This window comes from Berghia stephanieae, chromosome 9 (genome assembly GCF_034508935.2).
Source record: "Berghia stephanieae isolate SIO BIC M18660-M18661 chromosome 9, UCSD_Bste_1.3, whole genome shotgun sequence".
Taxonomy (NCBI): domain Eukaryota; kingdom Metazoa; phylum Mollusca; class Gastropoda; order Nudibranchia; family Aeolidiidae; genus Berghia; species Berghia stephanieae.
The window spans coordinates 15184300-15197135 of record NC_088368.1 but is presented as its reverse complement, the minus strand read 5'-3'; the positions used below and the strand labels follow the sequence as shown (position 1 = coordinate 15197135).

At 33.2% G+C, this 12836-nt stretch overlaps 1 protein-coding gene across 3 annotated transcripts in view; it reads right to left on the bottom strand.

The window, feature by feature from the left end:
- LOC144979756 (uncharacterized) overlaps window positions 1-12836 on the bottom strand; it is a 107400-nt gene that overhangs the window by 64611 nt on the left and 29953 nt on the right. For all 3 annotated transcript variants that reach the window (XM_078926770.1, XM_078926771.1, XM_078926772.1), the window contains 6 exons: window positions 10342-10552; window positions 7542-7609; window positions 6421-6609; window positions 4240-4410; window positions 2028-2273; window positions 617-793 (listed from right to left, as the gene is read on the bottom strand). In XM_078926770.1, the coding sequence (XP_078782896.1) occupies window positions 617-793; window positions 2028-2273; window positions 4240-4410; window positions 6421-6609; window positions 7542-7609; window positions 10342-10552 (1062 nt within the window). The remainder of the gene's footprint in view (window positions 1-616; window positions 794-2027; window positions 2274-4239; window positions 4411-6420; window positions 6610-7541; window positions 7610-10341; window positions 10553-12836) is intronic.

Here is a 12836-nt window from a genome sequence, read left to right as displayed (position 1 = left end):
AAACAATAATAAACAAAAATAAATATCATCATCATCAAAGCGTATCCCTCCAAGACATGGCATCCACAACTACCAACCAAAACAAGCTTCTGTCCTTCCATATTCAGTAATGGGCTTATTCATCCATTCACTGATGTCCTGTGACCATCTTCTTCTTGGTCTCCCTATCCCTCCTTTACCCTCCACAATACCTTCTAGAAACATTTTTTCAACGGTGTCAGGTCTCTTGATAAATATAGCAGCTTTAATTTTTAAAAAGAACAAAACAAAATACATCTACCTTTATCCTCTTTTAAAGAATTATTAACTTGGGGAGGAAATGGGTTGGGGGGAAGGGAAATGTTAGAATTCAGAATTTTCTAACCACGTGGGAAAAAGTTGTTATGTCTGTGAGGAGTAGCAATAGCATACCTTGACGTAATGCTGTGTTGAGGCTGCCAGTCACATATATGACCCATTGCGATAATCTTGTGTTTTGTCAGAATAAAAGATTGACTAAGATTGAATTAAATGTAAAAAAAACAAAAAACAAACAAAAACAAAACAATTAATTAATGTTTTATACAGCAGTTTGGTACTGTTTTAAAGTGATTAGTCACATATTTATAAAACTTACAAGAAAGGAGCAGCCATTATCCAGCAAGATTTCACTACTAGCACTAATGTCTCCTATAAGGATAAGTCTGGCCCGACCATTAAAACTAGCTTTTGGTATCGCTGATGTTTTCACACAAATCAAGAGTCGATATTGGTCATTAGGCTCAAAGTAGTTGCAAGATACGTGGGTTCGAAACTAAGGAAAATTTGGAAAAATAAATAAAAAGCATGAAGGACTTAATATTGTTTCCAATATCAATATAATATCAAGTACAACAATAATGAAGAGTTAATAATATTTTTTTGGGGAAAAGAAAGATAATATTTCCTCATCATGCAAAAATATTTGGAGTACCTTTTTTGATTAAGAAATAAAGGTAGGAAACGTGTTTTGCAATTAATTACTGATTTTTTAAAAATTAACTCAACATGGCTTCGTTTTTATAAACAATATTGCCTTGTCTGTTTATTAATTAGTTTATTTTATGGTGTTGCTATTGTTTAAGTAAAACCTTATATTGTTAATATCCATATGACTTGTAAATCATCACTCAAAGGTATGCAAAAGAGATATTCTGGAAAGACACGTAATAAAAAATTTGACCAGAAGACTCGTCCGTCAAATAACGATCATCAATTTAAATTACCCTAATCCTGGTAAAAATTCTCAAACCTCGAACTTTATTAAAGACTCCTGCAGTCCCAGTTTTGAGTGATTAGGTCAGGGTGAGGGCCATTTAAATTGTTCAATATTTGAAGGAAAAGTTTACTGGCCAAATTTTTGAATACATATCTTCCCAGAGAATGGCGGTTGTCTGGTTAATAACACATATGGAAATGGAACCAAAACGTAAATGTTTTGTCATTGGATTCAGTCACTTTTATTAGCATCTAACCCAGACAGTTATTTTTACTTTAATATGAGCATTGGACATAGCAAAAACTTAAAAATATGAATATGCTCATAAGCATGATCCGGCTATAAGTTTGCTCTGCTTGATTCCTGAGAATATGCTTATAAATGGAGACAACTTTATTGAAATCTATGTATGTAAAGATTAAAATACATATATTGCAAAATGTGGATGCCTATTGATTTGAAAATTGAGAGTCAAAATTCAGGACAGCAGCATTTCCATTGCAACAGGAAGTAACTGTCAATAATACTATATTTCAACACAACTTACCATGTGCTCTAACACATATATGAGACACACTGGTATTAGCATAAGGTGAAAAAAAAAATACTCGAAGAACCCATCCCCCCCCCCCCCCTCCCCTTAAGGCAGTAGGTCACACATAGTTCATCCAGACACAATACCAGATTGATGCGATCGGTCAAAATTCCGATTTGAAAACAAAAGATAAAACTTCACCATTGCTATATATTATGGTAAAAAATATTTTTTTTTAAAGTACAAAATTCTCACACTGTTTCTCAATAAGTCATCGATTCCTTTACTTATAACCATAAAGGCAAGGTACGCTATCCAAAATGACAAGAGTAAGGCTGACACAGATAATTCTATTTCCGTTGGAAAAACAATGCTGGACTTCATGACGGAAAATATCTGTTCTGTGACATCATCTTTAGCATGATTGATATCAGCTGAGAATATGCCTGAGAATCTATTGCAGTTGCATTCCACATGGCTGTCATTTGCCTGTCCCACTTTCTGAGTGATAAGATGAAAAATTCCCTTGATCAATCATCAAATTACCTAAAGTCAATTTTTACTTCTTCTAGCTCTATAAATCAAAGATGATCAAAATCATTATCATCACCGTCATCTTTATAATCATCATTAAATTGAATTGAATTTATTATTTATTGTTGTTAAAAATACAAATATGCATACATCTGTTATACAAAAACACAAACTAGAACATGTGTGAACAACAAAAGAATATAAAAATAATAATTTAAAAAATCAAAATAAAATATACCTAAGTAGAATCTGATTTAAAATCAGTTAGCCCTTTTAGGTTTTTCACTGACATACGAATTTTTACTGTCAATACTTTGCATATAAATTAAATACTATATATCTTACATAAAAATTAACAAATTGGAAATATTAGCACCTACGTACGAGAACAGAAAACAGGTCTGAACAAGTCTAAGAAGCTGTGATCTTTATTATAAGAGTCTCTCAAACCTATTAAAATATGTCTCTGTTATGTGCTCTGGCAGATTATTCTATAAAATTGCAAAGGTTTTAATAAAAGGACTTTTAACTGAAATGGGTTGTTTTGATATTTGGGACATTAGCAGCATCGGTGTATTTAAAATCATATTTTCTTTCTTTGAAAATTACAAAATTGTTGAAACATTTTGTGGATAATTTATGAAGAATTTTGAAAGTTTCTGTTTCCATAATTTGCTTTCGCTTGGTTTCAAGGGGATACCTTTAGTCTTTGTTAATACCTCTTGGTCAGTACGGTAGAGTCATTGTAGATGTATCTGAGAGCATGTTCTTGTATTTTTTCCATGATCTTATTTTTTTCTCTTGAGCATAAATGCCAAGTGAGTGGACAAAAGTTAAAAGTTGATAAAATAAATGTGTGGAAAATTGTTAGTTTCTCTAGTTTGGAGAGGTGCTTTCCTATTCTTTTTAAAAAGTTTAATTGTTGAGAGGCTTTCCTGCATATTTCCTTAATGTGAAAGTCAAAATTTCAATTGGAAGTCAATATCAATTCCAAGTAACCTAACAGCGTCTTCACATGGAATTGTTACTAAATCAATATTAAATACCGGGCATTTATTCTGCATTCTTTTGCCTACAACTAGAGCCTGGAACTTGCCTGGATTAGCCTTCATGCAATTTATATCTCTCCCGCTCAAGAACAACAATAAAAGTGTAAAATTCTTTATGGCAGTAACAAATTGTATTATTGTTGGCATAATGATACAGGACTGAATCTTTTATAAATAAAATATGTCATTTATGAATACGTTAAAAAGGAATGGACATAGAATTGATCCTTTTGGCACCTTCTTTGAAACTTCTTCCCACTGACTCTCAATTTCTCCAATTCTAACCTGTTTTCCTTTTGATAAATAACTATTAAGCAACATATTTGTGCCACCTCATAAGCCAAAATTTGGTAATTAGTATGTCATGTGGCCAGCAATCAAATACTCTAGATAAAACCATCACATAGTGCACTGCCTTTTTCAAGTTCTCAATCAGTTTCAAAAGTATTGTCTGACACCCATGCTTTTATCTAAATTCACATCATTATCTCTATTGTCATCGTAATGGTTACAAGTCCAATCGGTTATCAAGACGTCTGTGGTCCCATCGCCAGTAAGGCATAATGATTTTTTTCGAATGGTTATTTTATTTTTGCTTTGTCTGGCACTGCATCATCGACAAACCTAAAAAAAAAAATTATGCTCAGTTGGTAAAAAAGAAAACTTATTACCATTTCATCTATAAAGCTGTACCAAATGGTCGTTTTTGTAACATTCACTACAAAAATATTCCAATAGTAATCAATTATGATAACAAAGGAAGAAAAATGTTTTTTTTAAAACTATCTTTCGGAAGAATAATAAAAATGAATTCAGTATTGGATCATTTTTGAGTTGAATACTATGAAAACGACCTTTTGCCAAAGCCTCATATTTAACCTTACACAGACTCCAGAATTCCATTTGTATGTAAATTTGTCCATATACATACACCTGGTCTCCATGACTTGAAATCTGACATTGTCCACGTCATGTCGACCAGGACTGTAATCATTAGCAGAAGTAATCTTTAAAATATACGCTTGGAAGGCATTAGGATGTTGGTATAAAAATGCCTGAATGGAAATATGAATAAAGAATGTGGTTATGATGGTAATTACGATTATGGTGTTGATAACGACTATGATTATATTAATAATAATAATAATAATAATAATAATAATAATAATAATAATTACAATAGTAAAAGTAGTCATTCAGAGCCATTAGGCCCATGGAGCCAGAGCTTATCCCGGTTTCTGTAGCGTGAAATGGACCATAGCAAGTGCTTGCTACCTTTAGGATAGGACGCTAGTCTATAAAAAAAAAAGCACTTTCAATCAGATCAAACAGACCCAGTTACCTAATCACTGCTGGGTAGACAGTGGGGGGAAGGAGGGGACTCAACTATGTACAGAGCGACCCTTGAACCCACGACCTTTCAATCCGAAAGCGAGTGTCATACAACATGACTACATAGCTGCACATAAAAGAGTAACCATCTGCTCTTTAAAACAAAGAAAAGAATAATTTGTAAGCTTTATCTAAAGCAAGTACACTGCTTTCCCATTAATAATTATATGTTTACTTATAAAATTAATGTCAATTTAGATTTACTTTTATTTGTCATTTAATTAAGCATATTTAAAACCATGAACTATTGAGTATATTGCCTATGTTGTCTTCATACATTAACATATTAACATGTTGATATATATATATATATATATATATATATATATATATATATATATATATATATGGAATGTCTCCCAATTTACTAATAGACATTGAATGTTTCCCTATTTAATAATTTTCAAGTGGCTCCTGCATATGGGGGGGGGGGGGGGGGGGTAAAATCTGTATATTTTACATGTTTCCGCAATTTGGACATTTTGACTGATCAAATCTTTGAATTTCTGCATGAAATGGTCGAGTTTGAGCATTTCTCGAATTTTCAAATGATAAAAAATTCTAAATTTTTCACATTTTATTGGGTACAATTTGTTGATTTTTCAAATATCCTCAATTTGGACATTTTGAATTATGAAATCATCAAATTTCCTCTTACAATGGTCTAGTTTGAGCATTGGTCGAGTTTTCTAATGATGAAAAATTTGAATTTTCTGCTTTCACAATTTTCGATTTTATCAAGTTTTATTGGTTAAAATTTGTCAATTTTTCAAATATCCGCAATTTGGAAATTTTGACTGGAAGAAATCTTAGAATTTTTGCATGACATAATCGAGCTTGACTAGTTTTGGAGTTTTCAAATGATAAAAAAAAATTGAATATTCGACTTTCGAAACTTTTGATAATTTCACGTTTTTTGAGGGTAAAATTTGTCTGTTTTTCAAATTTCCACAATTTGGACATTTTGACGGCTGCATATGGAATGTATCAAAATTTACTAATATTGAAATGGTGCCTGTATATGGAATGTCTCCAAATTTACTAATAGACATTGAAATGGCATTTGCATATAGAATTTCTCCAAATTTAATAATATTGAAGTGGTCCCTGAATATGGAATGTCTCCCCATTTACTAATAGTCATAGCCTCAATATGGAATTTGAGCAGTTTTCAAGTTTTTCCAGAATAAAAAAATTGAATTTTCGACTTTCGAGAAATTCATTATTTTCACATTTTTGGGAGGGGTAAAATTTGTTTATTTTACACATTTTCGCAATTTGGACATTTTGACTGATGAAATCTTCGAATTTCCTCTTAAAATGGTCTAGTTTGAGCATTTGTAGAGTTTTCTAATGATGAAAAATTTGAATTTTCTACTTTTGAAATTTTCGATGTTATCAAGTTTTATTGGTTAAAATTTGTCGATTTTTCAAATATTCACAATTTGGAAATTTTGACTGATGAAATCATCGAATTTTTGCACGAAGTGGTCGAGATTGAGCATCTTTTAAGTTTTCAAATTTGTAACAAATTCGAAATTTCCAATAAAAGTCCATAAATGATACCTATATGTTAATGTTCAGCATATGGTTCATCCCGACATAATAGCGTTTTGCTACGACTAGTCATAAATGTGTTCAGCATGACAGTGGAAAGTAGAGTGGTGTTTTACCTTAGTCAATCGTGGCAACATGAAAACCGTCTTCTTTGTTCTGTACTTGTTTGACTCAATATTCTCTAAGAACTTGAACAAATCTGAGTATGTGGTGGCCAAATGGTCACTTAAGGAGAAACCTACTCCATTCTGTTCAGGGGGAAATTCATACCTAACAATACGGTCAACATCCTCTTTTAAAGTAATCTGTGAAAAGGTAAATTCAGATTTAGACATGTACTTCTATATAGAGCATTTTTACAATTTGACTATATTCATGCTCCTATTATTTTATTCTAAAAGCAAGCCATATAGAAGTATATTTGGTTCTTTTTTTTGTTTGTTTGTTGCTTTAGGTCTCTTCCAACACAATTGAGGTTATATGAGAGACCGCTGAAACAAAAAAACAAGCAATCTAACAAAAATAGTACAAATGTAAATCAAAATCATAACCTAAAGATATCATAAGCTAAATTATAAATAACCAAGAACAAACAGGCAGAATATTTACAGAAAAAAAAATATCCCCTGTCAAAAATACAATCACAAACCAAAGAAGCAGGATAGGCTAGTAAAGAGAAGAAGAAACGACATCACTATCGGATCGTACACCCATGCGAACATCATAGGTATATGATTCAAGGGTGATGCTCCCATAAGTTGGCTATAAGTCATCCTGTTTTATCAAAGGTCTGACATAATATTATGTGACTGCCAGTAGTCAGCTACTCATTCACACGTGATTCGAGTGGATGTCAAAATTAAAAAAAAAAACATTAAAAAATAAAAACCAAAAGCAAACACAGTGACACGGTGTTGCTATTATTATCACAGCTATGCTCCTGTTTGTTTCAGATCTCTGACAATATATAAGGTGACTGTGCTCGACATTGCTTCATTGAACTACAAAACATTAGTCTGATAATGGATTTACTTGGTTAGTTTTTACTTGGGAGTTCCAATAGATCAATTGATCTAGCATTTGTCTCACAAACAAAGCAGCCAGTCTCGGCTCCCAGTTAAGTCCACGGTTGTTTTTTTGTGTTTTTTATTGGACTCCTCTGATTACCCTAGGTATGTTATATCTGGTGATTTTTAAAAATTTGATTTTAACATCAAACTACATACATTTTACTGACCATTAGGAAATGGCAGTCTGAGTAGAACTTTCCATCCTTCAAATAATATCCAATTTTGATATTGTTCCCTAAAAGGAGAGAATATAACAGCACATTTTAGTTTTTCATCTTGTGTGGAGAGAGCTATATCTCTCAAAAGGTGATAAACTAATATCGTCACCATACTCACCATCATCACTTTTATTATTACTATCAATATTATCATCAATGCTATTATCATTACTAGTTTGACTTTAAAGTTGTTATTATTATTTTATAATTATCATGACTATTACTATTTTTATTATTATTATTATTATTATCGTTATTATCATTATCACCATCATCATCATTATTAATTTTATTAATATCTATTATTATTATTATCAACATCATCATCATCGTCATTATTATTATTATTATTATCATCATCTGTTAGAGATTGAATATTATTAAGATGATCTTATAATTCTGGCTTGGAGAAATGATCACGTAAAATGTCATTACTTTAAAAAAAATTGTATTGTAACTTTTTTGTAGCAAAGAATAAATGGAGGTTATTCATGTTGTTCTCTTCCTCACAACAACTCAAATAAAAGTAGTTGTAGGATAGCTTTAGCCTATTTGGTTTATAAAAATATTCCTCTCGTTGCTTCATCTCAAAAATCATATAAAGATTTGTCTGTCATCGTTATCATGAACTCAACATCATCATTATTATTTTTTTGTTATCATTATTATTATTATTATTATTATTATCAATATCATTATTATTATTATTATTTTTATTATCATTATCATCATCATAATTATTATATTTATCATTATTATTATAATTATTATTATTATCATCATTATTATCATAATCATTCTCTCGTCTCTCCTCTACACATGTTTAACATGGACTCTAGACAAGGTATGTCAAAACCACCTATAGGCTTTCGAAATATCAAATGGTCAGATAGAATAATAAACGTAGAAGTTTTGCATAGAATAGGGAAACCCACCCAAATTGTGAAATTGCATAGAATAGGGAAACTCATCCAAATTGTGAAATTGAAACCCATCCAAATTGTGAAATTGCATAGAATAGGGAAACCCATCCTAATTGTGAAATTGCATAGAATAGAGAAACCCATCCTAATTGTGAAATTGCATAGAATAGGGAAACCCATCCTAATTGTGAAATTGCATAGAATAGGGAAACCCATCCAAACTGTGAAAACCATCAGAAAAGGCAAATGGGCTTTCTTGGCCATAGGTTGGGACTAGGGCACATTGAAAACCTAACACTCAGTGGCTACATAGAGGGAAAAAGAGCTCGTGGTTGACAGAAGTTGAGGTTTTTGACCAGTTTGAGGCTATCAACAAGCAACATCCCTTCAAACTCCCCGAGTACATGAGGGAGGCAGAGGACAGATCGTCGTGGAGGCATAGGATAGGCAACGTGCAGACAAGCGGAGGCCATGGATAAGTACGTAATCAGTATCATTAGTATGATTACTATTATTATTGTTAGCAATATTATTATTATTATTAATAATTTTATTATTATGAATATTATCATAATCGTCATAATTATCATTATTAATAATATTATTATAATTATCATCATCATCATCATTATTATTATTATAATTATTTTTACTTTAACAGTCCAAGCTGGTATTGGGGATGCCACTTAATCGGGATAGCCGATTTATTGGGACGATTCCTTGGGAACTGAATTTTTTCTATTTAAAAAGTCATACCTTTTCCAATTCCCAGTCGCTCAATTGGGTCAACCGCCACTTAATGGGGACAAACTTTGACAATGGCTGTCCCCATTAAAGAGCTTTTTCGTTGTCTCCAATTTAAAACGATGGTTGTTTGTTTGTTTGTTTTTAAGGGTTTTACGGCGCTTGCAACACATTTAGGTCCATAAAATGCAAATTAGTCAAACAGGACAGTCAACTGGATGTATGGTCGTACGGTTCAATCCAGAGGTGTGAACAACAGACTTTACCTGTATCTCCTGTTAGTGTCTATCGCAACAGATAATCAGGTGTGTCGTCACATCACATGTCATAGTCATCATAGAGAAGTGAACAATAGAATTTACCTGTATTCCTTGGCAGTGTCATTGACTGACATCGTTACGCACATGGTCATGGGTCAACTGACCAATGGTGCAATGAGTAATGAGTAATAGCTTGTATGTTCAAGGCTGTCACCAACAAATGGTTTGTTCAATGAGATGAATGGGTAGACAAAGCATTCTTAATCCATTGTTTACTTATGCAACTGTTATGAGTGGCAATATTCGTTAATTGCTTAGTGCAGTTAGATTTGTCTGTCATCGTTAGATCAAATTAGCTGTCAAGTGGCCGTTGAAGTAACCCAAATTAGATGTCAAATAAGTTTCCCTGATTACTATGTGGACAGTGATAAATCTGAAAAATTGCTGAATTGTCCATCACTTAATTTGGGACAGTTTGTTGGGAAACGAGTCATCCCAATAAACTGGCTTGGACTGTATTATCATTGTTAGCCTATTATGAGAGGTAAAATGAGTTCTATGAGCTGAATCAATAATCTTTAATGCAGTTTATTTATGAGAAGGCATATGTTGTTGATAAATTATCGCAGTTCAAAGATATATTAAGGACATTCAAAACCCTTTTTTAATAATCCAATATAATAAGCATTGTACGGTTTAAATGCCTTTGTTTCATTAAGAAAGACAGAAGTCTTAGCCTGAAATAATCTTCATCTCAAAAATCATGACCTCTTCCTCTCACCCCTCATCTCCAAAAATCCTTTTTTCATCTGAGTATCTTACATTTGTTGATATCATCTGTCTGCTTGTTTGAGCCTTTACGATCTTTGTTCAGGTCAAAAGTAATCCTTAAAGAATCAGTATGTCTTGAAGACAGTAGCGGGCTTAGATCCATTTTACTGAATATGTTGATGATGACTGTCCCCAGTTCAAGGTACTTGACAGAGTTGAGAACCCATGGCTTGAAATATAGGACTTCTCTTATATAGTAAACCTAGAGGAATATGGAAGTGATTAATCATTAATGACTGTAGCTAACAGTATTATGTTGCTTGTGGACATGATACATACAATTACAAATTAAGCAAACTTTTTAAAAAATTGAGTTGAACAAATGTCATCATTTAAAAAGCAAGTTATGTTTTTTAACCTTTAAAAATCTTCTTAAATTTCCCATTTCGGATCATTTTGATTTTAAAAAAATATTTTTTTTCTAATTCACTGCGGCATAAACCAGATTGGGGTGGTTAATCACTTATTGTGACCCATCGACTAACCAGTATTATGTAGGGATGATTTTGAGGCTGAAAAACCTCATTTAATGTAGATGGTTTAAGATTGTGTGGTGTCATAAAAAAAAACCAACAAACAAGCAAAAAAACAACACAAAAAACAAAACAAAACAAAACAAACAAACAAATAAAAACGAACAAACAAAATACCAAAATAAACCCCCAGTAAACAAACAATATACAGAAAATCAAAACAAAAACCTCAAAACAAAACAACAAAACAACATCAACAACAAGAACAAAAGAAAAAAGCATCAAGTGATGTTAATCGTCAGTGACCAGATGGGTAGAAAGACGCTTAAACTGCTGTCTACCATGATTGGCACAAGACAATTCCATGTCATATTGGGAGAAAACAAAAGCAAAACACGCAAAATTAAAAATGGGGTACCACAAGGTTCAGTTTTGGCACCAACTTTCTTCAATGTTTATATCTCCGACATGCCAAACTGCGAAGCACTCAAACTTGGATGCGCTGATGACTGGGCCTTAGCCTATCAATCGAAAAACTGGAGAGAGATTGAAGAAACTCTAAGCAAAGACACCACCCGCCTGAAACAATATTTTGATAGGTGGTACCTAAAAATGAATACCACCAAATCAGTATCCACAAACTTCCACTTGAATAATCAAGAGGCAACAAAAGAACTGAAGATCACAGCCGGTAACTCAATACTACCCCCAGACCCCAATCCTAAATACCTCGGCATTACATTGGACAGACAACTAAACTATCGCAAGCACATTGAGGGAACCGCAAATAAAATCGCAAAAAGAAATAGCCTGGTAAGAAAACTTGCAAGTACCACCTGGGGATCCTCACCACAGGTACTGAGAACGTCTGCTTTGGTACTGTGCTATAGTGTGGGAGAATACTGTGCCCCTGTTTGGATGAGGAGCCCACATGTAAACCGCATTGACATCCGATTAAGAGAATCTGAGAATTATAACAGGATGTCTCAAGTCAACTCCAACTCATTGGCTCCCAACACTGAGTGGCATTGCACCACCAAGCCTTAGACGACAAGATGCTAATCAAAGGATGCATGCAAGAACTGATGAAGCCACAGACAACATCCCCATAAAATCAATCATAAAGAGGGCTCACATCGAGAAACCTTTCCACCTAACAAAAATGGCAGACTTCAGTGTTGAGGAAAACTTGAGAGAAATGTGGAACAGGGAATCACCAAGAGGAGGAAACATCATTAAAGACCCAACCAAAAGAGTGCCTGCATTCAATAATGCCAGGAACTATTGGATTTCCTCAATTCGCCTCTTAACAGGACATGGCAGAACTGCATCAAATATGTGCAGATGGAAACTTGGAAACAGTGATACCTGCCAGAAATGTCAGGCAGCCCCAGAGACCAGCAATCACACCGTCCTCCACTCACTAAACTTGAAGGTGGCTACGAAACCGTCCTTAGGGTGGAGGAAGACTTTAGGAGCAGGGTTGACGAAATAAATTTGGAGGTGTAGCCATACGCTACTACTACTACTACCAGATGGGTAATGCTAATTTCAACACACTGACTCAGGCGTTGTGTTGTAGGCTAAAGCATTTTACACACTAGTCCAATCAAATCACTGGTGAATGAGCACATACATATTATGCTAACATGACATTTGTACTGCATGAAATGAAAATAGTTCATTATGCCTTGATGGGGTGATAGATAATCAAATGACCCTTACAAATAGGTAGATGTGCGTTATAGAAATGTGTAATTTGCGTTGATGTTGATTTTGTGTCACGAGTTGGTTATTGTCCAGAACACAATGTAAATAAAATGAATCAATTATGTTTAATTCAAGCTCCACTTCAATGAACAAAATCAAATGCTGTGGACATTTAAAGTTTTTCCTTTATAAACAGTAAAGACAAGCCGAAAATATGTGACGAACCAAATCAATCTTAATTTCATTGGCTGAGTATTAATTGGCTCTATCTCCGCTTACAGAAGATTTAGAGATATTGCATGC